This window comes from Microcaecilia unicolor, chromosome 7 (assembly GCF_901765095.1).
Source record: "Microcaecilia unicolor chromosome 7, aMicUni1.1, whole genome shotgun sequence".
NCBI lineage: Eukaryota > Metazoa > Chordata > Amphibia > Gymnophiona > Siphonopidae > Microcaecilia > Microcaecilia unicolor.
This window is the reverse complement of record NC_044037.1, coordinates 231,567,250-231,595,238: the sequence shown is the minus strand read 5'-3', so window position 1 is coordinate 231,595,238 and position 27,989 is coordinate 231,567,250. Positions and strand designations below refer to the sequence as shown.

Below are 27,989 nucleotides of genomic sequence, written 5' to 3'. Positions count from 1 at the left end.
TTTCCACAAACCCAGCCTCATGTGGTAAAGGTTCATTTCCATAAACATTCTTTTCTGACGTTCAGAAACACAACAGGAATTAGAAAAAATAATGCAAAGAGACTGTTAGTAATGTTTTTATTTTTACAAGGTTTGCACTAATGTAAATAATGTAATAGCAAAAAAACTTACCACCAGGCTGCTTAATAGGATGGACTGCAACAATCCCTGTGGGTTGCCGAATATTATAAATCATGACACTCTGGTTTCTTCCATGCCATTTGTTGGCTCTAATTACTCGATTAGTGTATCTGTCAGTCCAGTACACAAAATCCTCAAAGAGAGTTATAGCATGCGGATGTTGGAGAACCTAGTGAGCAGCAAACACGTACATCACCAACTAAACACAATGCTCCGAACTCTTAATAATACTGAGACCAATGCAAATGGAAATGCAACAAGCAACAATACATTTTTATTTATGAATAGGTATATCATTTGCCTTTTACTTATGGGAAATTAAAACAAGCATGTCTTCCTGATAATTTATTGGCTTCTTTTATTTATTTATTTATTTATTTATTTATTTAATTTATTTGTGACATTTATATCCCACATTATCCCAAACAAGTTTAAGTTCAATGTGGCTTACAACAGTATAGGATACATAACAAAGTAATTTGTTGTAAGAATCAAATTTTACAATACAATATCATAAACATACTGGGATAGCTATGGATGTTTAACATTTAGAAAATCTATTATGCATGAGAAATTGTACATGAAGCAAAGAGAAAGTTAATAGTAAATAGAGTAATAACCAATTCAGGTAAAAAATTGTTTGAGATATGGTCGTTCTTTGTGAGGGTTTGTTTGTATAGGAACGATTAGCGGTATCTGTTTTCCTGTGGGTAGTCTCTCATGTTTCAGATAGAAACATGACAAAACTCTATGGCCATACTCTATGCGTGGTATTGAAAAAACATTGGGCCTTTTATTTTCCCACATGTTAAGCCCACTTTTACTGCAACTATAAAATAAGGCTTAATCTTTATTATTTTTGTCGTTTCCTTGCTTATTTTTCCATTAATGTGTGGGATCTGCAAAAATATTAATGCAGGAGCACATACCACCTCCTATTTAGGAGGTGGTAAATGTTCCTGTATTAACCCTGCAATAACCAGGTAGCACACAATAATGTGAATGCGCTAGCTGGTTAGCGTTTCCACACTCATTCCCCACCCATGTCACACCCCTTCCATAAAATAATTCAAAAAAAATAAATAGCGCACAATTTGGAATGCAAGCAGGGAAATTACTGCAGGATGTTTCAGTGCACCTTGTGGTAAGCCTTTTTCGGTGCGCTAAGACCACATTCCCCTGAATTCTCTATAGTGTGCCTAGAGTTACGTGCAATTCCGCATGTAAATCTAGGCACATTCTATAACTACATGCATAGATTATTTTAACAGCTCTTAAGCAATAACGAGCACTAATTGGCAAAAATTAGAATTTACATGCATATATTGCTAAGCGTATTCTGTAATCTACTGCGCCTAAATTCTAATATGTGCAGGCAAAAAGGGGCATGGTTAGGGGGCGTGGATAATGGGCATTTTGCAGGCGCACCAAAATCTACATGTGTTGTTATAAAATATGGGCCAGTGCACATAATTCTACGCGCAGGGATTTATACCAGCTTTTCATTGGTGTAAATGGACGCACGTAGATTTAGTTGCATGAACTACACCTAAGCGTATTCTAAGTACTGCACATAGATTTATGCGCAGTATTTAGAATACGCTTAAGCATGATTTCCTATCGCGCGTTATTTTTAGGCACCATATATAAAATCAGGACCATTAGGGCTTAGTGCAACTTAGTAAAAGGACCCATTGTTATTCTCCCATTAGCATCATTTTCATTGTCTCATCATATTTGTTCTTCTCAAGTTATTCCAGGGCCCACTCTGAGCTTATCGCTGAGAAAGAGCAGAGAACTGCAGGATAGGATCTCACACTATGATATACATATTCACATGGTAAATAATGGTCAATAAGGACCAGCTGGCCAATCCAGCCTACCTAGTTGAGGTTCTCCCTCTGTGGATCTCTACCACTTTAGGTAGATGGTGTTGGTTTAAACATGGGAATTTGAATGCCCATCTCCCCAAATATTGTGTCTTTTATCCAGACTCTTACAATCTTACCAAATCACTGGCTAGAACTTGACGTCTGTTGTTTCCATTGTAATCACAAAAATCAATGTAGTCCAAGTAGGCATCAGCAAAGTAGATCAGTTTGTTTGGGTAGTCAATCGCAAGTCCATTAGGCCAGTAGATTTTGTCACTAATGATAACTGTTCGCCTTGTGCCATCCATGCTGGCTTTTTCAATCCGAGGACTTCTGCCCCAGTCTGTCCAAAACATCACATGAGCACTGCAAAAAGGAACTGATTACTAACGGTAAAAAAAAAAGAAAAAGAAACAAAGAAAAGGAGAGAAAGCAAACATATTTTGCCACAGAGTTAAATTACAAAACGTTTACCTAAAAGCAGCGGTGCCTTGAAGAAAATTAATTGTTTTCTACCATGAGGATAGGTATAGAATGGGTGAGGGAACTGGAAATGACATTTTTCCAGGATAGACCAGTGAAATTAAAAACAGAGGTCCAGTTCATGGATTTATTGAGCATTCATAAAATATCAGAAGACAGACCATGGCATTTCCCATTGAACCCTAAAGCTAACCTCTATAAGCCTCCTGTTGGTGGCTGAAAATCTGAGATGTCATTGAGGAGACACTGAGATAGGGCTGGCCGTCATCAGAGTGGGACCCGATAACTGCAAGTTAAATGTATGCTTTTTGAGCACTTAAGTTTAGAAGTGTAAACTGAAGAAAAACTTCAAGCAGTTTGAAGAAATATATAATGAACTGAGTTATTTACAGGAAGATTTTTTTTTTTTAGCCAGTAATTGGCAGTGAAGAGCACAGTGATAACTGAGGTGCTTTCTGAGACTTTTTTCCTTCCTCTTCAGTCAGGACTGTCAAAATATTATGACAGATACTGAATGGAGTTTTTTTGTAGATTTCAAAATCTGAGAAGTCATTGAGGGGACATTGAGAAAGAGCTAGACAAGCCACGGCAAGCTGCAGCTTCTTCATTTCCCATCAGTCCTCCCCCTCCAAGCCCCAAATTAAACTCTATTATATTGAAATCAGAAAAGATCATGTTCTATCAAATGTATACCACACAATATAAAGCTACAAATGTTCTCTTTTTTTGGTGATTTGCAGCATATCTCATTCACAGCTTAAAAGTGGGTGTTGTAGTTACTTTAAATTGTTTTATTCAAAAAGTTTTTATTCAAATTTTTAAATTAATACTACATCAGGAAAAAAACACAAAAAATATATATCTTACTCATTTCTGGGATCCAATACTAGACCCCTTGGATTTGTTACGTTTTCACTAATCAAGACAGTCCTATGGGTCCCATCCAGTTTTGAGACTTCTATTGTTTCCAGGATGTAGTCGGTCCAGTAGAGATTGCGGCCTACCCAATCTACTGCTAAACTTTCAGTCACAGTGACACCGCTGTCAAACACCTAATTGGAAAAATGCCAGCGTTAGCTGCTGTTTATTATTGAACATTTTAATTTAAATCATACTACTGTTTACCAAACTCCACCTGAGAAACAAATTGTTGGATGAAGAACTGTTGAGATCATCAATTTCGTGGGAAGGAATAAAGCCATCTTTCAAATGTTAGACAGCATCTTTCAAACAGCTAAATATAAACATTTTTTATGCCGTTCAACTATTATTCTATGATATAAACTGCATATTCTGTTTTCTTTAGATTAAAAAATCATCAATGGGACCATTCTCCCTTTCTCTCTCTCCCTATCTAAAAACATATCACCATGAAATCAAATTGTTCTGCAGTGCATATATCAACACCCTTTCATGAACATTCCTGATTTGAAATGAGATAACCAGTATATCCAAAGTGAAGAAACAGATGTCCATGGCAAACTGGCCAAAGTTGCATCATTGTAGGGCTTCAGTCATCTAAATTTGAAACTTGAAAAAATTTGGGAAGAAAGAAATGATTGATTTCAGCAAATTTAAAGATTCAAATCATGTCATAAACAAGTGAGGAAAACATGCTCATAGAATTCTTTGCAACTCGTGTGTGTGTGTGTGTGTGTGTGCGTGTATGTGTTTATATGTCAATAGCCTGAAGAGGAGAGGTGGTTTGAATGGAGTGGTTCCAAAGAATAAATTAAAATAATATATCTAACCATTAAGGGGAAGATTCTATATATGGCGCCTGAAAAATCTGCATTGTAGAAAATTATGCCTAGGCATATTCTCTAAAGTATGCCTAAATTTTATAGAATAGGCTTAAATTTCCATGCGGTGTCTAGAGAATACACAGAGTGCCTTGCCACGTGACCAAATTTGGTCGTATCTATTTATGCCATGTTTTACTTGGCATAAATCCCAATGTCTAAATTAGGAACAGAGTGGATATATCTATATATATAAAAGGCAACCCCAACGTTCTGAAGCCTCCACGGAAGTTGAGGCGCCCGAGATATCCGGTGTGCCCTGGAGTGTCTGTACCGCCCTCGCGTCAAAACGTCATGACATCGAGGGCGGAGCTATAACACTCGAGGCCCGAAACCGAAATGCCACAGGCACGGCCACGGAGGCGCAGCAAACAAAAAAAAAAAAACCTACCCACACACAGCGACGCGAACACCGAACAAGGCAAGTAGCTCGGATGGAGGGGGCCCCTTGCTAGCGCCCGTTTCATTGCCCTCAGAAACGGGCATTTATTCCTAGTTCTATAATAATGTGCATAAATTGTAGAAATTTCCACGTCGATGCTTCCTTTTCAACTATGAGATGAGGCACACCTGGTTACAGAATACACTTAGTGAGTTGTACACGTCAGTCTCAATTAATGCCAATTGCTGATAATTGCTTGTTAATATCCAATTTACAGCGCTGATTAGCTAATTAACTACTTAATTTATTATAGAATACACTTTGATTTTTCCACAGAATTTCAGGCGCCATATATAGAATCCGGAGTAAATGTTACTACCATCAACAGATTTCAGGGGATAGATTTTACAGTTTAACTACAGGGTGTCACTGTCCTAAGACAACAGTTATTGTACTTTTCCAAAATAGAAGTCAATGCACATAACAACCAATAGCAATCATCATACATGGAAGTCATTAATAAAGTTACATTGTTCATTTGATAGATTTCATAGAAGGATTTACAACAAAGAAAATTAAGTATACATCTGAATCACTAAGAATCAGTTCAGCAGAGATAATGATGTGGCAGTTGAGGCACCCCGACATAATAACCCTGACAAAATAGTCCTTGACAAATCAGCCTCTAACAAAATAACCCTTGACATAATGGCTCCGCCCACAAAATAACCCTTGACAAAATAGCCCCCTTAACAAAATAGCCCCCTAGAAAAAAATGCAGTGTCATATTCTGGGCAGCATGATCAGGCCCTTTTGTCAGGGGGCTAATCTGTCAAAGGCTATATTGTGGGCAGGCCGTTTTGACAGTGGCTGTTATCAGGGCCGTGCTGATGCAGTAAGCAAGGTAAGCGCCGCAGGGGGGCGCTTGCCTTCGAGGGGCGCCACCAGGGCCGTGCTGATGCAGTAAGGAAGGTAAGCGCCGCAGGGGGGCCCTTGCCTTCGAGGGGCGCCACCATAGGCGCCCCGTATAAGAGGCTTGGGGAGGCTAAGCCTCCCCAGCCCAGCTCTGACCTTCCCCGCGGCCCTGCCGAGACTCCTGACAAAATCTTGTGCTGCTGCTGCCGCTTCTATTGAGCAGCGCAGCGGCAGCCAGGAACGACATCTATGCAGCTGATCCGCTGCCGCCGCTTCTCTCGGAGCCAGCATAAGAAGAAAAAGAAGCGCGGGACCACAGCAGAGTTCAGACATGTGCTGTCGGCTCTGCCGGTCTCTGCCCCGTGACGTCAATTTCCCGTTCCGGGGGCAGAGGACCGGCAGAGCCGACAGCGCATGTCTGAACGCTGCTGCGGCCGCACGCTTCTTTTTCTTCTTTTGTCAGCTAAAGAGGCCCGGGCCGGAGGGAAAGAAGGGAACGTGGCCACTGGCTGGAAAAGGTAGGCGAAGAGAGAAGAAAAGCAGGGGAGAGCCAGGGGACATGGCCAGCGCAGTGGAGAGCCAGAGAGCAATAGGGAGAGAAAGAGGGGACATGGAAAAAAGCAGGGGAGAGCCAGAGACATGGAAAAAAAGCAGGGGAGAGCCAGAAAGAGATGGGGAGAGAAAGAGGGGCCATGGAAAAGTGCAGGGGAGAGCCAGGGACATGGAAAAAAGCAGGGGAGAGCCAGGGACATGGAAAAAAAGCAGGGGAGAGCAAGAAAGAGATGGGGAGAGAAAGAGGGGCCATGGAAAAGTGCAGGGGAGAGCCAGGGACATGGAAAAAAAGCAGGGGAGAGCCAGAGATGGGGAGAGAAAGAGGGGCCATGGAAAAGTGCAGGGGAGAGCCAGGGACATGGAAAAAAAGCAGGGGAGAGCCAGAAAGAGATGGGGAGAGAAAGAGGGGCCATGGAAAAGAGCAGGGGAGAGCCAGGGACATGGAAAAAAAGCAGGGGAGAGCCAGAAAGAGATGGGGAGAGAAAGAGGGGCCATGGAAAAGAGCAGGGGAGAGCCAGGGACATGGAAAAAAAGCAGGGGAGAGCCAGAAAGAGATGGGGAGAGAAAGAGGGGCCATGGAAAAGAGCAGGGGAGAGCTAGGGACATGGAAAAAAGCAGGGGAGAGCCAGAAAGAGATGGAGAGAGAAAGAGGGGACATGGGCAGGAGAGAGAGAGAGAAGCTGCTGGGGAGAAACTGGGGGAGACCCTAGGTGTCAGACTGAGAAATGCTGGCTGGATGAAAGAAGGGAGAAAGAGGAAAAATGCTGGAAGGAGGGAAGAAACTGGTAGGGAGGGAAAGAGGAAAGACACTGGAAGGATGGGGTGAGAGAGGACATGCTGAATGGAAAAGGGTCAAGAGAGAACTGTCTAGAAGGAAGGGGAGATAGAGGAAGACAATGGACGGAAGGATTGGGAGAGGATAATGGGTGGAAGGATGGAGAGAGAAAGAGGGATAACACTGGATGGCATGGTAGGAGAGAAAGAGGGAAGGTGCTGGACATGGATGGAGGGGAGGGAAGTATATGCACATGGATGGAGGGAAGTGAGGAGAAATGCTGGATATGGATGGAGGGAAAACTGTTGAATATAAGAGCTGGATCGGGATACTGAAGGATAGGGACAGGGCTACAGATGGTAGACAGGACGCATAAGGACACAGGAGGATGGTGGACATGGTGAGAGAAAAAATATCAAATGGAAAGAAGACACTGCATAAAACAGAAGACACTGGGACCAAAGCGAATAGAAAAACTAAATGATCAGACAACAAAGGTAGAAAAAAGTATTTTATTCAGAATTTATTAACTGGAATATGTCAGCTTTTGGAAATGTGCATCTGTGATGTTTTGCATGTAAATTTCAATTTTTCTAGTATTGCTGCATGCTGAGTCTGACTTCTTGAGGTAACTTTCCAGTTCAGTATTTTGCCTTCATATCTGTTGTGTCATGTGTTTTTCATGTGTGATCAAGGTGCAGTATTCTGCTAGCGTGTAGTATTTTCAGCCCTTTTTGGGGTTTTTTTTTGTTTGTTTCATTAGGTTGTGCACTGGAGTTTTAGAGCCCCCGTGTAATTACAGTGCTGCCTTTCCACGCATAAGGTTTAGCTCGTCCTGTCCTTGGAATTAGTACTGTTATGGTTTGGTAAGGCTATATGAGTGTGTTTTTGCACAAGTTTGTGTATAGTGTTTTGCAGTGGAGAGATTGTGTATTGGCCTTACTGAGGTGGCACCAAATCATCAGAAAGGGTTTTAGAGCCTAAATCATGACACACTACCTTTTGAAGGATCTACATATAGTCGTTCATAAAAGGAGCTCATTGTGAACACTTTCCACCCTAAAAGGGTGTTTTGTGGCTCTACATGAGCATTGTGATATTATGATCCCTTGTTCCATATTGTTGACGGTCTGCATTTTCCGTATGGGTGGTATATTGGTTTATTAGGGTCTGCCCAGTGTTATGGTACAGTAAGGTTTATGAGTGTGTTTTTGCACAAATTTGTGCATAGTGTTTTGCAGTTGAGCAATTGTGGTTAGTACATGCTTTGAGCAACCACTTTATTCTTTGACATATGATACATATTTAATATCTAAATTTAATAAAAGGTATTAATTGTGACTTATTTTTTTTCTGTTGTCAGACAATTATGGATGTAAGCCCCGCCTCTGGTCCCACCCCTAACCCTGCCCCCTTTAGCCTGCCCAAACAGCTCACATGCAAAATCTTTCACCTGAACTTGTGATTCTCCTATCTCCGCTGCCCTCCCCTTTTCATGCAAAGGAGCAGTATTAATTGAGGCAGGCACACTCTTCAAGTTACCAAGTTACGTGAGAATACAACCAGATTGCTATTTATGCTTCAGTTTGGGGCTAGCTCCTCTGTCAGGGTGAGTTTCAGAGCTTGAAACAGCATTCAAATTAAAGAGAACCTGAAATTTTAAAAGTGCTAAAAATAAGATTTAAAAGTATTTGCCTTAAATCTAATTGCAGAATTCAGGTGCTGGGAGTCTGTACTTGGTTGTCATATGCTCAGATTTGTTTAAATCATATGCAAATTAGTCTGGTGTTTTTCACTAAACATTCCCATGAGTGTCTGTATTTTAATCTGCATTCAAATAGAGCTCTCTGATTGGATGATCAGCTTCTGTTAAGAAATCTGCCCTGGAAATGAACAGAGTGAGAGCTGTCCTTTGCCAAGAGAGACATCCAGCTGTGACTTCCTGTGTTTGTTGACTGAAGTTATAAAAGAGTGCCTGATTGTGGTAAATGAGAAAATATAAGTGAAAAGAGATTGGTGGCGATTGAAGTTTCTCTAGTGAGAAAAGGATCTGAATATTTCAGGATTACTTGAAGTTTATGAAGAATAGAAAAGGGTGAATTTCAGTTTAAGAGTGTTTAAATCCTATAAGCTAGGTAGATTTAAGTGACTGTAAGCAAGGAAACCTTAATATTTGATCTGAAATAAATATTTGATCTGAGATAGTTGATCAGAGATAAATGTTTGATCTGAATTATAACCTTTGGTGCAAAGGAGATTAGAATGCAATAGAGTATTTCTTTCTGTTTGCCAGTACAGTCAAATAATTCCATTCCACTTAAATAATTTTTTGTTATATATATGAGGGAGTAGTATCTGGATTTATTGTAAATCAAATTGACTCCATTCACAGGAATTCATATTCACCTTCATGCATTCATCCGATATTATCTTTTAAGGATGAAGTTTTATTTTATGTTCACTCTGTCTCTTGTGAGCTGAGCACAGTTAGTTTCCTCGGCTGGCACGACTACATATTAGAGGTATTTTGATACTGTGTGAAGTTTTACCACAGACGGGTGACATATATAAAACATTCTCCTTGGATAGGATGTGATATGTGAAAATACATTTTGCTTTAATGAAATTGCTAAACTTTAGAGTCAGAGACTTATCAATGAGGGATACATACAATACAGTGCTATTTTTTCCTGAGGTCCGGCTTACTTGCCTGCTCCCTTCTGTTCCTGCTCTACTGGACGGGGGGGGGGGGGGGGGGGGCGGGCGCCAACCGATAGTCTGCAGGGGGGCACCAGAGACCCTAGGCACGGCCCTGGCTGTTATGTCAGGGGTTATTAGGTCGGGAACTTTTTTTGTTTGGAGCTTTTTTGGCGGGACTATTTTATCGGGGCTATTTTGACCGGGTACCTGCAGTTGGGTGTATATGTGGGGGTGTGGTAGGAACAGCATGTGCAGCCTTGTTCCTGGAGTCATTTCCAACACCTCTAAGCATGCATGTGTGTAAGTTTATGTGTATGTCTGTATTTGTGTATGTGAATGTAGATCAGTGCCTATGCATATGTTTGTGTGTGTGTCTCTCTATATGAGGTGAGGAAAGGGGTACTTTGAAAGGAGATATTCCCCAATTGCTATGTTTCAGTGCTGCAGCTGCTGGAACAGCCTTTCCCAAAGAAACACATTAGGGCGTTTTTACTGGGGACTTTATTTCTATGCAACCCCCTGTATAATCTGACCAATTTTCAAACTTGATTTGCATTTCCCTGTTTTAACCCATGCCAAATTTGGTCCCATTGAAATAAGTTTTCAGAAAGTTATTTTGCTCCCAGATGGCCAGGTACTTTCAGCTTCTAATGTACAATTCCTTTTCAACATTCTTTGGGTTGGAAGAAAAGCAAAGCAGAGCTCAGAGGTCTCATATATCTTAGGAAAGCTAAATACAATATGACTCCGATTATCCAGACTATCTTCTGAAGGGTGGTCCGGATAATCATAAATCCGGATAATTGGACATTCCTTTTTGAAAAGAGAATATAGTTTGAGAGTTGCCTGTTAAGCATTATTTTTTGTTTTCAGTTATAAATGGGAAAAAATATCAAGCTATTTGTGATGTTATAAAAATGTTTACTGTATATCAAGCATAATGTGATAGCTATGATACAGAGATTATGATTTTAAAAAATAGGAAAGACAAGAAGCATAAGCAATCTGGATAATTGGACATCCTGATAATCGGAGTTCAGATAATCAGTGTCCTACTGTAAATCCCTTTTATGTAAGTTTTAGAGACTCTCTTTCTCTCCTTTTCATACTGCAACACATGGGCCCCCTTTTATGAAGCAGCAGCAAAGGGGGTCTTGCGCAGGTGTCAGCACGTGTTTTTTTTTTACATGTGATGAGGCTCCCTTTTACGGCAGGAAATGGCCATGAGGCAAGTGAAGCACTTGCCATATGGCCATTTTATGGGGGAGCACTTACTGCCACCCATTGAGGTGGTCGTAAGGGCTCCAGCACTAACCCAGCAATAACCAGGCAGTGCAATTACTGCTGGGTACACACAAGTGCTACAAACATAAAAAATATTTTTGTAGCACTGGATATGACGCGTGCTGGGGTTGGAAACTACCGCTGGGCTGCTGCGGTAGCCCAGCGGTACTTCCCTTTTAGCGAGCGGTAAGCTCGCGTTTGGCTTATCGCCACTTTGTAAAAGGACCCCATAATAAATTAGTTATCTGTTTCTAAAGATGTGATAATCCACCTTCCATAAATTTAACACTACAATGACTACAATAAGGAGTGGAAGAGTAGCCTAGTGGTTAGTGTATCAGACTTTGCTCCTAGTGAACTGGGTTCCATTCCCACTGCAGCTTCTTGTGACTCTGGGTAAGTCACTCAACCATCCTTTGCTCCAGGTACAAAATAAGTACCTGTATATGCAAACCACTTTGATTGTAACCACAGAAAGGCAGTATATCAAATCCTTTTCCCATATAAAGTACAATTTTAAAAGACCTGATGTATAAAATAAAAACCCCCAACCCATAAGCTCTTACCTCCAAACTCAAAAGAACATAAGAACATGCCTAGGCATGTTCTCTAAAGAACATAAGAGTAGCCATACTGTGAACATAAGAACATAAGAGTAGCCATACTGGGTCAGACCAATGGTTCATCTAGCCCAGTATCCTGTTTTTCAAACAGTGACCAAGTCAGGTCACAAGTACCTGGCAGAAACCCAAATCGTGGCAATACTCCATACTATAAATCCCAGGGCAAGCAGTTGCTTTCCATATCTGCCTCAATAGCAGACTATGGACTTTTCCTCCAGGAATTTGTCCAAACCTTTTTTAAACCCAGATACACCAACTGCTGTTACCATGTCCTCCGGCAAAGAGTTCCAGAGCTTAACTATTCATTGAATGAAAAAATATTTTCTCCTATTTGTTTTAAAAGTACTTCCATGTAACTTCCTCGAGTGTCCCCTAGTCTTTGTACTTTTGGAATGAGTAAAAAAATCGATTTACTTCTACTCGTTCTACAGCACTCAGGATTTTGTAGACCTCAATCATGTCTCCCCTCATCCATCTCTTTTCCAGGTTGAAGAGCCCTAACCTCTTTAGCCTTTCCTCATACAAGAGAACTTCCATCCCCTTTATCATTTCAGTCTCTTTTCTTTGAATCTTTTCTAATTCCACTATAACTCTTTTGAGACACGGCGACCAGAACTGAATGCAATACTCAAGATGCTGACGCATCATGGAGCAATACAAAGGCATTATAGTATTTTTGGTCTTATTCATCATCCCTTTCCTAATAATTCCTAGCTTCCTGTTTGCTTTTTTGGCCACCGCCGCACACTGAGCAGAAGATTTCAGCGTATTATCTACAACACCCAGATCTTTTTCTTGAGCACTGACCCCCAAGCTGGACCCTAGCATCAGGTAATTATGATTCGGATTATTCTTTCCAATGTGCACCACCTTGAATTTGTCCACATTAAATTTCATCTGCCATTTGCACGCATGGAGAGGCATTTTCAAAAGGGACGTCCAAGTTTTGATGAGGTCATCCTCGCAAAACGTCCCCATCCAGGAAACCTGTATTTTCAAAACAAGATGGACATCCATCTTTCATTTCGATAATACGGTCAGGGACGCCCAAATCCTGAAATTTGGTAGACCCTAGATTTGGTCGTCCCTAGACTTGGTCATTTCTGATTTTCGGCGATAATCGAAACCAAGGACGTCCATCTCAGAAACAACCAAATGCAAGCCATTTGGTCATGGGAGAAGCCAGCATTTGTAGTGCACTGGTCTCCCTGACATGCCAGGACACCAACTGGGCCCCCTAGGGGGCACTGTAATGGATTTCATAAATTGCTCCCAGGTACATAGCTCCCTTACCTTGTGTGCTGAGCCCCCCAAACACCCCCAAAACCCACTACCCCAACTGTACACCACTACAATAGCCCTTACGGGTGAAGGGGGGCACCTAGATGTGTGTATAGTGGGTTAGTGCTGGGTTTTGGAGGGCTTGCTGTTTCCTCCACAAATGTAACAGGTAGGGGGGGTATGGGCCTGGGTCCGCCTGTCTGAAGTGTACTGCACCCATTAAAACTGCTCCAGAGACCTGCATACTGCTGTGATGAGTATGACATCTGAGGCTGGCATAGATTTTTTTGAGGGTGGGAGGGGGTTAGTGACCACTGGGGGAGTAAGGGGAGGTCATCCCCAATTCTCTCTGGTGGTCATCTGGTCATTTCGGGCACCTTTTTGTGCCTTGGTCATAAGAAAAATACGACTAGGTAAAGTCATCCAAGTGTTCGTCAGGGACGTCCTTGGTTCTTTCGATTATGGGTCAAGAACATCCAAGTGTTAGGCACGCCCAAGTCCCACCTTTGCTACGCCTCCGATACGCCCCCTTGAACTTTAGCCGTCCCTGCGACGGGAAGCAGTTGGGGACGTCCAAAATCTGCTTTCAATTATACCGATTTGGACAACCCTGTGAGAAGGATGCCCATCTTCCGATTTATGTCGAAAGATGGGCATCCTTCTCTTTTGAAAATGAGCCCAACAGTCTTCCAATTTCCTAAAGTCACAGGTACATTACCCTTTCCTCACTCCCCCATATAGCCTTGGAAATAATGCACAAATCATCAAGCCTTCACCATTTCTAAAATACAGAAATTGAGTTGCCAAACAAATCTCAAGGGGCAATGAATTCCACAACTGAAGGCCCACATATCCAAACGTTGCTTGCCACGTGCACCCCAATCTAACTTCCTCTAAAGAAGAAAGAGAGAATAGATCCTGACTGTTAGATAATAATAGGGACAATGTCTTGTACTTCCCTAACAACTTTGCCATCCAACACTCTTAAAATGAGAATAATTTGAAATCTTACCCTGAACTCTACTGGCAACTGATGAATGTGATAGAAAAGAGGAGTAATACTTATTTGCTCCAAAAATCAACAGTACAGCAGTATAGTGTACCAACTTATAATGCCTCAGATTATTCTTGTGACACACTCAGATATAAAGCATTACAGTAAACAAGCTTTGTTAATACTAAGGCCTGCACTATTGTCCATAAAGAACTTGCTGTAAGAAATGGCCATAGCCTACGAATTTGTCTCAAGGAACAAAAAGCAGCACACACCACATTTGCTATGTGTTGTACAAAAGAAAATCTTGCATCACCCCTAAACTGCTAATTTCTGCAATTGGAGGAAGAAAAAAATTCCTAATTCTGGCTAAACGGTCAACACCTTGCCATAAAACTTCACGCCAACCAGATCTCCAAGATCCTTCACCTGATCTTCTCCAATCTGCCCCACAACATTAACTGCATACAAGTGCAAGTTATCCCAAATTCCTTAATCATATTCTTCAGTGGTGCCAAATAAAGACTGAACAATAAAGGGGATAAAATTAAGCCTTGAGGCACTCCACAACCTAGAGGTGAAACTTCAGAACAAGCCCCTACCCATTCAATATAATACTCCCTTGCCCTCAAAGAAATGCAAACCAACCTAGAACCTAACCTTTTAAATCAGCCTTACACAAAACTTCCAGAAATAGGACATTTCAAGGTATCAAACATGGCTCACAAATCGAGGAGAATCAACAATGAATCCTCCCTCCAAGTCACTCCATGTTCCAACTGTATCCATCAAACTGGTTCCATCCAGCTTGTTCCAAAGAGCCAACCATCTGTCTATAACAAACATTTTCTATCGCTTCTCCAACCAGGGAAGATAAGGTTCTTCGGAAACTTGTCCAACTGGAGGGGCTGATTTACAGTAGATACCAAATCTTCTTCTATTTCTTCCCTCAGCAATTTCATTATTTTAGCTGGGCTCATATCCAACCCACAAGTCATGTACCACATCTGCTGAAGCACCCTCCATCTTTCAACTTGTGTTACCCAAGCAAACTCCTCCATTAGAGTCCACACATTGTCCAATACCCCTTCATTCCCAACATCAACTACAACACCAGCTCTCTCCTCCCTTTTAGTCCCCTCCATAGATTCATTCCCAAATGATGCCTGAATATCTTCTATCTTCTCTCTAGCTACTTCCTCAGAAGATGGAACCCTATCTCCCACCCCTCACCAATGTTGATTCACTCATCCAATCCAGTAGGTGGACAATTCTATAACAGGGTATCTACAATTAGGTGACTGGAGAGCACTTGATAGGAGCCTACTCTATAAAGAGCATAGGCGCCTACTTTCCTTTATAGAATACTAGCCTATCCAGGTAAATACACACTTAGAAGTTAGACATAAGCACTTACACCATCCGTAGAGCTGCGATAAATGCTCACACCTAAATGCTGGAGATACGCAAATGGAGTGGAGGAAATAGACAAAGGAAGCCCACTTCAAATCCGGCTGCTGCTCCTTGTGATTTTCGGTAAGTTATAACCCTCCATTGTGTCAGGTACAAACTTAGATTGTAAGCTCTTCAGGAACAGGGAAAAATACCTGGTTTACCTAAATGTAATGCACCTTAAGCTATGAATAAAAGTTCAGAGCTAAATCTAAAATAAATAAATTCTATAAGATACATGTGTAAGCATGATCTCCACCCAGACTCTGCCACCATGCACATATGAGATATGCATTTGGCATATGCACATACATGCTAGTATTCATGTATACATGTAAATGTTGGCACTTTTTTTATATAGAATTGCCCTTTAGATGGAATAACTTTCAAGGATGATTACCTCACATATCCAGTTGGAAATCCAAGAATTCCCTCTTTGAAGGTTTACCAAAACTATTCTATGATATAAACTGTATATTCTGTTTTCTTTGCCTTTAGATTAAGGCGTTAACCCTGGGACTATTCTCCCTTTCTCCCTCTCCCTGTCCAAAAGCATATCACCGTGAAATCAAATTGTTTTGCAGTACATATATCAGCACCCTTTCATGAACATTCCTGATTTGAAATGAGATAACCAGTATTTCCAATGTGATGAAAGAGATCTCCATGGTTAACTGGCCAAATGAAAAGTTGCATCACTTTAGGGCTTTGTTTATCTACTTCGCTTCCTTCACTGCTTTCTGTCTTCATCATTACCACTCATTCTTCCACTTCCTCTCCAATTGGTAAATTAGCTGCTTCATAAAACGTTATCTCTGTATAACCTTCATTACAGTATGCATAAGCTTCATTCTTCCTTTCTTGATATGTAGGCACTTTCCAAGTGTCACCAGCATTTAGCATTAGAGGGTGTGTTCTAAACATTCTGTGACCGCGATGACAAATCAAGGACAAGAAGTAAAAATTGGTTGCTCATACATCATGTATGATGCTTTCTGCCTTTTAAAAAGTTGCAACAAGTTGGTGTACAAGAAAAACAACAGGAAGGAAAGAACTCCAATATAAATAGGACAGCGAAAGATAAGTAGGAGGCGCTTACCCCCCCCCCCCCCCCCCCCGGATTCTATATAATGCGACTTAAATTGCACATGCAAATCCGGTTGTATTCTGGATTTGCGCGCACAATTTAATTACTTAACAAGCCAATCAGTGCCAATAACTACCACTTAACAAGCAATTATTGACACTAATTGGCATAATTAGAATTTATGCACACAACTGTTTAACGCCCCTGTTTACTAAGCCATACTGTAGGTGAGTTAGTATTTTTAGCGTGTGTTAAAAAATAGCATGCTCTAACACTAGAGACACCTATGGATGTCTCTAGCATTAGCACACATGTTAAAAATGCTAGTGCACAGGGCCCTAAGTATATTCTAAAACGTGATACGCGTAGTCACATAGTTGAAAAGGGAGGATGGCCGTACGCATGGAATGGGAGGGGCACGGGCATTTCTAATATATATGCACATTTTTATAGAATATACCCAGTCCACACCTAATTTAGGCATTGGCATTTACACCAAGTTTTACTTGGCGTAACTGCCCACAACTAAATTTAGTCATGTGGATGGGCGCTCAAAGTATTCTTTAATCCACACAGAAATTTAGGTGTATTTTATAAAGTATGCCTAAATTTAGGCATACTTTATGGAATATGCCTAGGCAGGTTTTTTCGGCACCGATTTTTCAGGCACCATATATAGATTCTACCCTTTAGTGCTTCTGCGCTAACTACAAGCACAATACCGTGCCCTATCTGCAAATTTAACAGCAAACGCTAGGAACACCCCTGGTTGCCGCATTAAATTTGCAGCTACTGCATGGTAAAGTCCCACATGAAGCTGGGGTAATTGCAAATTTTACCCTGGTTTAGTAAAAAAAAAAAAAAGCCCCTGTCTTACAATCATTAGTTTCACTATCATTATACCCAACAATATTTTTTCCTCTTAAATACTGTCCAATATATTTTCAAATTAGTTAGTGCTGTATTATAGGCATGCAAAATAACACTAAAATTCCCAGTAAACCTACCACTGTTTTGTCTGTTCCATTTTGAAAAGCACTCCAAATTTTATCTTGTGTTGTATCAGACCAATAAATACGATTAGTAACGGAATCAAAATCAATTGCTACTATATTCCGACCATCTCGGACCAATGAATAAATGTTGTGAGCTTGGGTGGTGATGTTGTCAGCAACAATCTGATTGCGGCTCGCCACCAGAAGCAGAAGGTTCCCAGATTCTGTAAAATGAGTGAGCAAAAATTATTCAAGCAGCAGAAAATGCTAAGTTGCTAGAAATCTATATGATCCACTTCAAAGGTATGAAAGATTAGCTTTCAGTATTTGCAAACAAAGTGTGACTGAGAAAAATGAAAGACTGACTTCACCAACTATAGTCAACCTTATAGCCTTACTGGTAATATCTCTCTGTAATCATGGCACACTTCCTCAGAATATATACAAACTTGTTTTCTAGTGCTGGAAATGTGCACTTAATCAAAAGCAGAAGGAAAGGTTTTACTTGTTAAATCTGATTTTCATGCTTTCTAAATTTAATTTCTAGTTACAATTATTAGCTTTTTTTATATCAGAAAATGTAGGAAAAAAGTATACTGTTCACTGCGGCTTCTGACATTTCTAAGGGGCTGATATTCAGTCTGTGGTAGAGAACCTGGCTAACTCTCACAGTCGGCGGTCAGCCCGGATATTCAATGCCGGGGCTATTTCCTGTGACTGGCACTGAATATCCGATTCATTTTTAACCGGTTTAAAGTTAACCGGCTAAGTTGATATTCGAAGATAGCAGGTTAACTATAAACCGGCTAAAGATATACCAGCTATTTCAGAGGCCTGATGTGGCCGTTTACAACAGATGGATATGAATAGAATATTCGGTGATTGCCAGCTGTATTGCTGTCCCGTCTTCCGCCGGGACCAACACTCACCTGCTCGCCGCCAGTACCAGTGGGCCATGGGGCCTGGGGCCGCCACAGATGGCCGGCCTTCGCCGCATGTCCTCCGGTGGCTATTGCCTGCAGTCCGGCCACAGAGGATCGCCAGTTGTTCTCGCCTTGTTTCCGCCGATGGCCGGCTTTCCACTTCCGGGATGGAACCCCTGCAATATGGCGCCGGTGGAGGATAGCCGGCGTCTCTTCCGGTTGCAGGATCAAGCAGGGGAAGCGGTGACTAGCGTCACCGCGGATTGGTTACGTGAAGGCTCAACCGCAGGAAGCACCAGCTGGGGTCCCGCGCTAATGAGAAGGCCTACTTAAGGAGCACCACTCCTCCTAGCCAGTGCTTCAGCTTCTTGTTCCTGAGAGCTCCGCATCGTTGGATGGAACTCTGTACCTTGCTATCTGCTATTGCCTGCCTTGACCACTGCCTGCTACTGACTCTTCTTAACCGCTGCCTGCCTCGACCATTGCCTGCTACGGATTCTTCTTGACCGCTGCCTGCCTCGACCACTGCCTGCTACTGACTCTTCTTGACCGCTGCCTGCCTCGACCACTGCCTGCTACTGACTCTTCTTGACCGCTGCCTGCCTTGACCATTGTCTGCTACTGACTCTTCTTGACCACTGCCTGCTTTGACCGTTGCCTGCTACGGACTCATCTTGACCGCTGCCTGCCTCTACCTCTGCTGCCGCTGTCCACCACGCCGGCGTGCCAGTTCCCCCGGGACCTCGGACCAGTTGAATCCCGGGGATCCAGAGCCTGCGCTGTCCGCTGGGTCTGTCCGCCCCCTGTTCCAGAAGCCCTGTAGGCTGCCCGCACCTGGAGGCTCAACTTCCAGGGAACGGCGGCCTTCCCAGGCGAAGAGTGGGGGTGGGTCGACTGTCCTCTGGAGAAGGAGGGGTTCACTCCGCCGTCTCCGGCCGGATCCAAGGGCTCACACTAGCGAAGCTGCTCATCCTTTGGTGGAGCAAGACAATTGCACACTTTAGCCAGTTATTTCCTAGGCGCTACCTGGGAATATTCAGCGGGGAATAACCGGCTGTCCCCTCCTGAATATCGCCAGATAGCCCGTTAAGTGCCATTTAACCAGCCAGGTGCTATTCCTGGCCAGTTAAATGGTCTTGAATAAGGGGGGGGGGGGTAAATGTCTAATACAAAGGTATCTCAAAGTTGAAGGCTATGGTAGCAATTTTATAAATTGGCACCTCTTTTGAGGCGCCACAAGGGGCATGCTTAGTGCTAGTTCCAGGGCTTTTTTTGAGGGGGTACTGAGTACCGGCACCTTTTCCATTGACTACTAAAATTGACCAATGGTCCCTAAGTTTTAAAGAAAGAACTCAGGCTCTACACACCAGTTCTGCCTTGTCATAGATTCTGTGACTGGTTGCAGGGGGCCTGGCTATTGTGGGGTGGGTCCCTCAGTGATCACCCCCATCCCTGAAGGATGGTCTGGCATTTGAGTACCGGCATCTTTTTTGCTAGAAATAATGCACTGGCTAGTTCTATAATGGCTTAACAATGCATCTAAGCTTTTATAGAATATTAGCAGAAAGTCGCATTGGCATGTCAAAAGTTGAGTGCATCTACCTAAGACGGGTCATAGCTGACATAAGTGGGCATGCCTAAGTGCGCCATGTGAGTTGTGTGCGTCACTTGGGAATTTTCCTATGATACGCCCATGATACGCCTACATGTACGCCTCCCTGACAGTTGCTCGTCAGGCAATTTAGGCATACTAGGGTCGATATTCAAAGTGATTTAACCAGGCAGGAAAGTCTCCTGGCCAGTAAAATTCCTTGTAAAATTTTAGAAGAAGTGATTACATAATTCTTTCATTGTAGTCTAAATATCTATCAGTATAACTGGCTCTTCTAATCACAGTAACTGTGCTGATATGAATGTTTCTGGATGAACAATCAAACCAGTTCAAATCCCACTGCTGCTCCTTGTGATCTTGGGCAAGTCACGTAACCCTCCATTGCCTTCCAGGGACAGGGAAATACTCAGTGTACCTGAATGTAACTCACCTTCAGCTACTACTGACAAGGTGTGAGCAAAATCCAAATAAACAACTTTCGGTTGTATGAAGTGAACTGAAGGAAAGGCCTAAACATGCCAAACACAGGCTTGCCATTTAATTTGTTACTCTGTTTTGTGGTATATAGGGAAAAAAATGCTACAGACTGGGGATGTATATTTACTACTGTTTTAGTATATGAATACTATCAATGAACACTATTAGTAAAAAGAACTCACTGCACAAAATGTGGCCTGTGGTAAATAATGCACCTTAATGCATGTTAGTGTATGGTGGAATGGTAGTACTTCTTGGCAAATTTAGTCCTGAAGATCTCCATAGTCTATTTCTTAACTGGCTCAAGAATGTTTCAAAATAGATGACAGTGAGGGGCATTTTCGAAAGAAACATCTAAGTTGGAATTTGGATGTCTTTTTAAAACATCCAAATTCGGAGGCAGGGAGAAGATCATTTTTGAAAAAAGATGGATGTCCATCTTTGGTTTCGAAAATACCATGGACGTCCTTGGATTTCGATGTCCCTAGATTTGGATGTCTTTGATTTTCGGCGATTTTCAAAACCAAAGACATCCAAGTCTAAAACGTCCAAATGCAAGCCATTTGGGCGTGGGAGGAGACAGCATTATGAACGGTTATAGAATATGCCCATTCCACATGTAAATTAGGTGTCGGCATTTAGACCAAATTTTACTTGGCGTAAATGCAGGAATTGGGCACTAGGTGTATTCTATAAACTGCGCCTAAATTTAGGCGTAGTTTATAGAATATACCTAGGCATATTTTTTTCAGCCCCAATTTTTTAGGTGTGATATATTGGATCTATACCATTAAGCCCTAACACTCGCTCAGCACTCATGAAAGGCTTACCACAAAGCATGTTAAAGTGTTTTGCGGTAAGTAATGTTTTTGTGCATGCTAAGCACACATTATTTGTATTTTCATATTTATTTTTTGGAGGGGTGTATCAGGGGAGGAGAATGGTATGTCAGGCTATACAACTAGCACATTGACATTTGCATGCGCTGACTGGTTATTGAGTCAATAACGTGGGACTCCTACTTAGGAGGCAGTAAGTGTTCCTGCATCACTTTTTTTCAGGTTATGTGTACGCAGAACCTGAAAATGAAATACTTGGAAATGCCCTATTTCCTGGACGTGCCAGAAAGTTCCAAATTATTACCCACTAAGCCCATTTCCTAGCGCCTTTTAGTAGACATACCACTAAATGTATCTTCATCTCTTTTACTATACCAATGAGCTTTAAGAAAATATGCTAAAGTCAGATAAACAGATACACAATGCTGCTGTTGACTTACTTTAGTTATCCTCACAATTTTAAAGATGTATTCCTCACCTGCTGCTTTACAAGTCCTTCCATTAGGTTCTATAAGGTATCCATCATCACAGTAACACCTAAAAGATCCTCTTTCATTATAACATCGTTGGCTGCAGAAGCCTAGAAGTTCACACTCATTGATATCAATGCAAGTTTTGGAGTCATTTGCAAGCTGGTAACCCATTGGACATGCACACTGAGCTCCAAAGGGTCCTTGAAGGCATGAATGTGTACAGCCAGCATTACTATCAGAGCAACTTTCCTGATCTGGGGTAACAAGCAAAATAAAACAGAAATAAACAAATGCTGAGAAGGCTTAAAAATACAGGCTGCAAATCAAAATGAACAATCAACACCACTATGCTAAGTCCTCAGTTCACAACTGTGGCCAGAACTGTAGGAAGGTTTGTGTGAGAAGCAGACACACAGGACACAGATATAGAGGGGCAAAAAAAATTGCTTCCAGCCCACTATTTCCTCTCATTGGTGATGTCAAAGTGTGTGTGTGGGGGGGGGGGGGGGGGGGGGGGGACTAGTAGAAGGTGGGATCTTGGTCGAGTCAATTAGCCCTTCCATTGCCTCAGGTACAAAATCAGATTGTGAAATCTCCAGGAACTGAAAAATAACCAGTGTACCTGAATGTAACTCACCCTGAGCTACTACTGAAAAAAGGTATGAGCAAAATCCAAATAAATAAATGTATTCTCTGAATTTTTAACAAAGTCTGTTACCAATGTGAGCTGCTGTTAAAATGGGCTATTTTACTTTTAGCCCCAGTTATTAGTAACTAGGTCTTATTGCATAACATGGGACCCGTGCTAAAATAGCACAAGTTAGTGGTATAATAATACATCTTAACTATAGTCTTCCCTTACCCTCCTGTTTACTAACTTGTGCTAGCAGCTGTCAGTAAGGTAATGCCGACACAGCCTATTCACTTTGAACGGGCTGTGTCGGCATTACTGCGCGGCTTAGTAAACAGAGGGGGTTAATCTGGTATAAATATCAGAGCAGAAATAGATATGAACCACATGACCTATATTTGGGTTGTGAATTATAACCAATAACTGCCACTCAGAAAAAAACATATATAATTAGTAAGAAGCAGAATTAGCCAACAGTACTGATTATACCCCAAGACATTTTTATGAATTTGGAAAGAAACAGATTTCACAGTCATACCTGGTTGAGGTTCATCTGAAAGTTTGCATTGATTAAACAGAGGAAGGAAAGAAAAACAGATTAAGTTTAGATTGATTAGAAAAATCACAGTAAGCACAAATTCAGGTTACTAGTTTTTCCAGCACCTTTTGATTATATTGATCAAACTTAGAGGAAAACAGTATAGATAAAAATCATTCATTGATTTTAGCATTCATTGATAAATCTCCAGCTTGCATAAATCGAAATATGAGCCACACACATTCTTTTTACATTTCTATGTAGAACACATTGGTTATAATTATACCTAAAATATCCAACTATTGTACTTTAAATGTGTTTCTAAATTTTATAATAATACTCCTTCCCCTGCTTCACTATTATTTCAGGAGACAGTAATATAAGATCAGTAACAGCACAGCGGTTCCTGTTGGTCCTGCATTTCATAAAAATAAAATTTGCAAGAACATTTTACGATAGATGTTAAAGAAAACTTACTGCAGAGTGGGGATTCATCAGCCCCATTGGGACAGTCAGGGTTATTATCACACACTTTGCTGAGGTTCACACACACACTATGGCCTGGACACTGCCACTGCCAGCTAGGACAGTGGAAAGGTTGAGTTGGGCAATCTCGCTCATCACTCATGTCCCTGCAGTCATTGTCCCCATCGCATATCCAAGCACGGTAGACACAGTTTCCATTGTCACAACGGAAGAGAGATGGTGCACAGGTTCTGATGGGGCAAGTGTGATGTTCATCCGTCCCATCCACACAGTCAGGATGCCCATCACATTCCCAGCTGTCAGGAATGCAAATTCCATCAGACTGGCATTGGAACTCGTTCTGGTGGCACATCCCAGGTGGTCTGGTAGCTAAAAGAAAATTTGTTTTAAAAAAAACAGGCTTTTTAACACCAAATATCAACTGGCATGATTAAACTCACAGAAATTAATCATTAGCAACAGTTATTCACATGCCTTAACAATCTAGTTCAACCAAAACAAAATAGATCCAGTAATTCAGTTGATGCAGTCTGCTAGTCAGCTGGATGGTATATGCTTGGCAATGGCAGTCCCAGCTTTACTGGGATCAAAAGAAACTAATAACTGGATGGACACTGTAAGGGCTATAGTCTTCTCTAAGTAGAAGGCATAGGATCTTTTGCAATCCAAAATGATTGAGACTTTGATACCACGAGTGAGGGTTGAGGGTGGGCCTGCACAATAACACAGCCGGACGAAGGTGTAAAACTGAAGCAATTGCTTTATTAACCAAAAAACTGAGGCCTGTTACGTCACAGGGCCAGGAACACAAGGTGAAAAGTCCCTTGGGGTAGCAAATACAATCTTAACCAGGGCCTGTGGCTGACAGGGCCCAAATACAATCTGAGGTTGTTGGCTGCCACATCTCAAATGCAGCCTGTAAGTTCTTTACTTTCACTCTCTGTCTCTGTCTGTCTGTCTGTCTGTCTGTCTGTCTCTCTCTCTCTCTCTCTCTCTCTCTCTCTCTCTGAGTTCCAGGCCTGGCTCCAGCCAGACCCCAGAGCAAGGCTTACAAGTATCAAATCAAAACAAAAGTTGGCTTACCTCAGCCAAGTCACGGTCCCTAGACATATGTTGTAGAGGCACATGCTAGGGCTTTAGTTCTGCTTTCCCTGGGCCTCCTTATCACCAGTCTGGCCCTACATTTTATACTTCCTGGTTCCTGCACCTTCGACTCCAACCCTCCCATCTCACTTCCTACCTGGGTGGGACTATCCTTAAGGGTGAGGGGCAGTGTTCTGTATACCCCTTCAAAGCTGGATTTTGATGGCTTTTATTGATGGTCAGCATCATGGGAGATTGATGACCCTTTGCTAATACCACCAAAGACAATGATGCAGGATAGAACTTAGATGAGCCAAATAGCCTTTTCCTCTGCTCTTCACAGCCTTTAAACCCTCTCCTTGTCATCTAAAAACACAAGGTTCAACAAACTAAACAATTTAACCAGGTAGGAGAGGCTCCTGCCTGGTTAAATCACCCGTGTGGGGCTATCTGCTGATATTCAGTGGTATTTAACTGGATAGTGCTGCTGAATATCAGCACTATCTGTCTAAGCCAAAACTGGCTAATCACTGGGTGGTCCATGGGCAGTGCCAGAAGTTAACCAGTTAAGTGTCAATATTCAGCCCTCAATCGGTGCACATGCACCCATGTCTGATATGTCTGTGGGTTTCCGTGTCTGTGTGTGAGTGTGATATGTCTGGTTTTTTTTATGTGTGTGTATCTGTGGGTTGTGTGCGTATCTCTGGGTTGTGTGTGTTTGTATGTGTGTTGTCTACATATATGTCTCCACAGGTACTTATGCATATGTGAATGTGTCTGTATGTCTGTATCAGGAGAGAAGAGGGAAAAGACATTTTCAGGGATGGATTTGCAGATATATATAGAAAGATTACCTAAGATCAAATAAAAAAAACTTTTAATCCACTGCTTGAAACTGGTTTGTTTAAACTTACTTAATAGTGATAGTATTTCACACTTAAATATAATTGTTACGTTTTGCAATACTTACGACAATCAATCTCATCTGAGTGATCACTGCAATCAAAAACTCCATCACACTTGTAGTAAGTATTGATACATTGGTTTCCACTTGCACATTTAAATTGAAAGGCTGTGCAGTTGTATGCTGAAACAAGTAGATATTTAATTAGCATTTTCAATAGATACAAGTACACTGAGCCTAAGTTCTTCCTGTTCATGCAACAGATTCATCAGTCTGTGCTCAGTCAGTGAATTTCTCTGCTTATCTCAGACAGAACTCGGGTTGACAATCTACTATAAGCCTATTAAATAAAAGTCTAAGTAGTAGCAATTTACACAACCACAGTTCCCCTTGAAATATTTCTAGATGCATATATCAAATTTGATGACATTCAGTTAGTTGCCCCTTCCTTAAATAAGTCCTAGCTACTTTAAATCTATTCAGCAGTGGCCTGCTGTCTCTATCTGTCTTGATCAGGCTGTAAGCTCCAAGGAGAAGAAATTGTATATCTGGAAGACAATTTTCAAAAGCCATTTTCCTGGATAAATGGCTACATGGCATTCTGAAAAATGCCCACACTTTATTTGGGTAAAAGAATGTATGGGAATTAACACCATGCAAACTTGTACCTGCAGGCCAGGGGCAGAGTTTGGTCAGGGTTGGCAATAACTTGTCTAGTTTTGCATTATCAATATTTTTTTAAGGAAAAGTATCCATATTAAAAAGCAAGCAAAAATTTTTGTGAGCATTTTTTTCTGGGCAATTTTCAATGAGAAAATCTTTCCCTTTCAAAATTGGTGCAAAGTCCAACTGACCACAGAGCTGTGAAAATTACTTCCATGTTTCCCTGTACAGCCTTGCATACACCTGGAATGCACTAGACCAAAATTCACAATTAATAACATTAACATTAGTAATAGTAAGATCCTCTAAAGAATAAATAAGTTTTATGATGGTCAAATGCTCAAATGATCACAGAGCTGTTCACACCTTTGTAGAGTAGTGTGGCTGCCACTGGAATGCACAGATAAAATGGTTTCCCAGGGTTACATTTAGGGGCATTTTCGATATGACTCCATTATTGAGAGATCTACATTGGATACCTGTGGATGCCCATGTTGAATTTAAGATGGCATGTTGAGTCTTAATGATAATTAATGGTTGTTTTCCCCAAGCTCTTCTTTCACTACTTGCTTTTCCGACTGTTCATTCTGCCTCACGATTTGGTACTTTACTTTCGCTGGGCAGTCCTTCTGTTAACCAAGTATGTTTTAAACATAGCCATAAAAGAATCTTTAACTTTTAGTCTAGTAAGGTCTATACCAGTTCAGATAAGGGCACTTTTCAATTATATGATATTTAGAAAAGCATTGAAAACTTACTTATTTAGTAAATATGTGGAGAATGTATAGGGTATGTGCAAAGATATTTTTAGTTGTCTTAATTGGATGTAACCCACCTTGATTCCTGGTTGATTTAGGTGGGATATAAGAACAGGAATAGAATAGAATAGAACTAAGTCCAACTTTGGACATTTTGCACAAAACATCCAAATAGGAAGGAAGGCCATTTTCGAAAAAAGAAAAGCGTCCATTTTTTTCTTTTTTGAAAATACCATTTCAAACTAGGTTTTATGCTTCGTATTGTGAGAAAAATGTCCAAATGCTGTTTTATGCCACTTTTTAGATGTTTTTCTCTTTCAAAAATGGGCTGTTAGTGCCTTAGCAAGTCAGTGGCATGTAGGGATACCACTTGCCTGGGGCTAAAAGTATAAGAGAGTAGGAATTTTCTAGCTGGCTTCCCAGCACAAATGACAGGGAAGGAGCTAGAAGGTTTCCTGAGATTATACAAGAGAGTGATTTTGAAGAGCAAGTATCTTTCTTTATTCTCACTTTCTGCCAAGCTGACAAGGCAGAGCTCTAAATGTCAGTGGGAGCTGGATACTGACCAAGGCCCATACCAAATGAAAACAGGAGAATTTGGGTGCTACCCAACTTCAAAGTCCAGAGGACAAGAGTTGTCTTAATAGCAGCCCAAGTTTAAGATAAGACAACAGGAGAATGGAGTGTAGTCCCAGGAGTAAAATTCCTACATCCCAGAGAAGCAGGTTAAGACTGGAGGAGTACAGCCAAGAGCCCTATGAAGGGGCAGGGGAAACAGAGATGTTTTTATTAATTATGGCTTTATTAATCAATGTTCTATTTGTTTTTACACTGCTATATGTGCATTTGTATAGATGTTATTTGTTACAACTTATAATACATTGTTTATCTTTCTAATTAAAAATCTTTCATGCATTATTTATTTTACACCATAATGGGGCTCATTTTCAAAGCATTTAGACTTACAAAGTTCCATAGGTTATTATAGGGCTCATTTTCAAAAGAGAAAAAATGTCTACAAATGGTATAAAATGCCATTTGGATGTTTTTCTTCCCAAAACGTCTAAATCACTATATTTGTAACCCATTTTTAGACATTTTTCTACGCACGCTGTCAGCACTGCATCAGATTCACAAGGAGGCAAGTCAGGGGTGTGTTAATGGTGGGATGTGGGTATTCCTAACACCTGGACGTTTTTCTGCCATAGTGGAACAAAACAAAATTG

The 27,989-nt window shown here is 41.3% G+C and overlaps 1 protein-coding gene across 1 annotated transcript in view; it reads right to left on the bottom strand.

Moving 5' to 3' along the window:
• Positions 1-27,989, bottom strand: part of LRP2 (LDL receptor related protein 2) — a 334,494-nt gene that overhangs the window by 202,277 nt on the left and 104,228 nt on the right. Inside the window, exons 20-26 of the mRNA XM_030210857.1 lie at positions 25,409-25,525; positions 23,347-23,724; positions 21,706-21,954; positions 17,389-17,600; positions 3,402-3,586; positions 2,189-2,417; positions 172-349 (exon numbers count right to left, since the gene is read on the bottom strand). Of these exons, the coding sequence (XP_030066717.1) occupies positions 172-349; positions 2,189-2,417; positions 3,402-3,586; positions 17,389-17,600; positions 21,706-21,954; positions 23,347-23,724; positions 25,409-25,525 (1,548 nt within the window). The remainder of the gene's footprint in view (positions 1-171; positions 350-2,188; positions 2,418-3,401; positions 3,587-17,388; positions 17,601-21,705; positions 21,955-23,346; positions 23,725-25,408; positions 25,526-27,989) is intronic.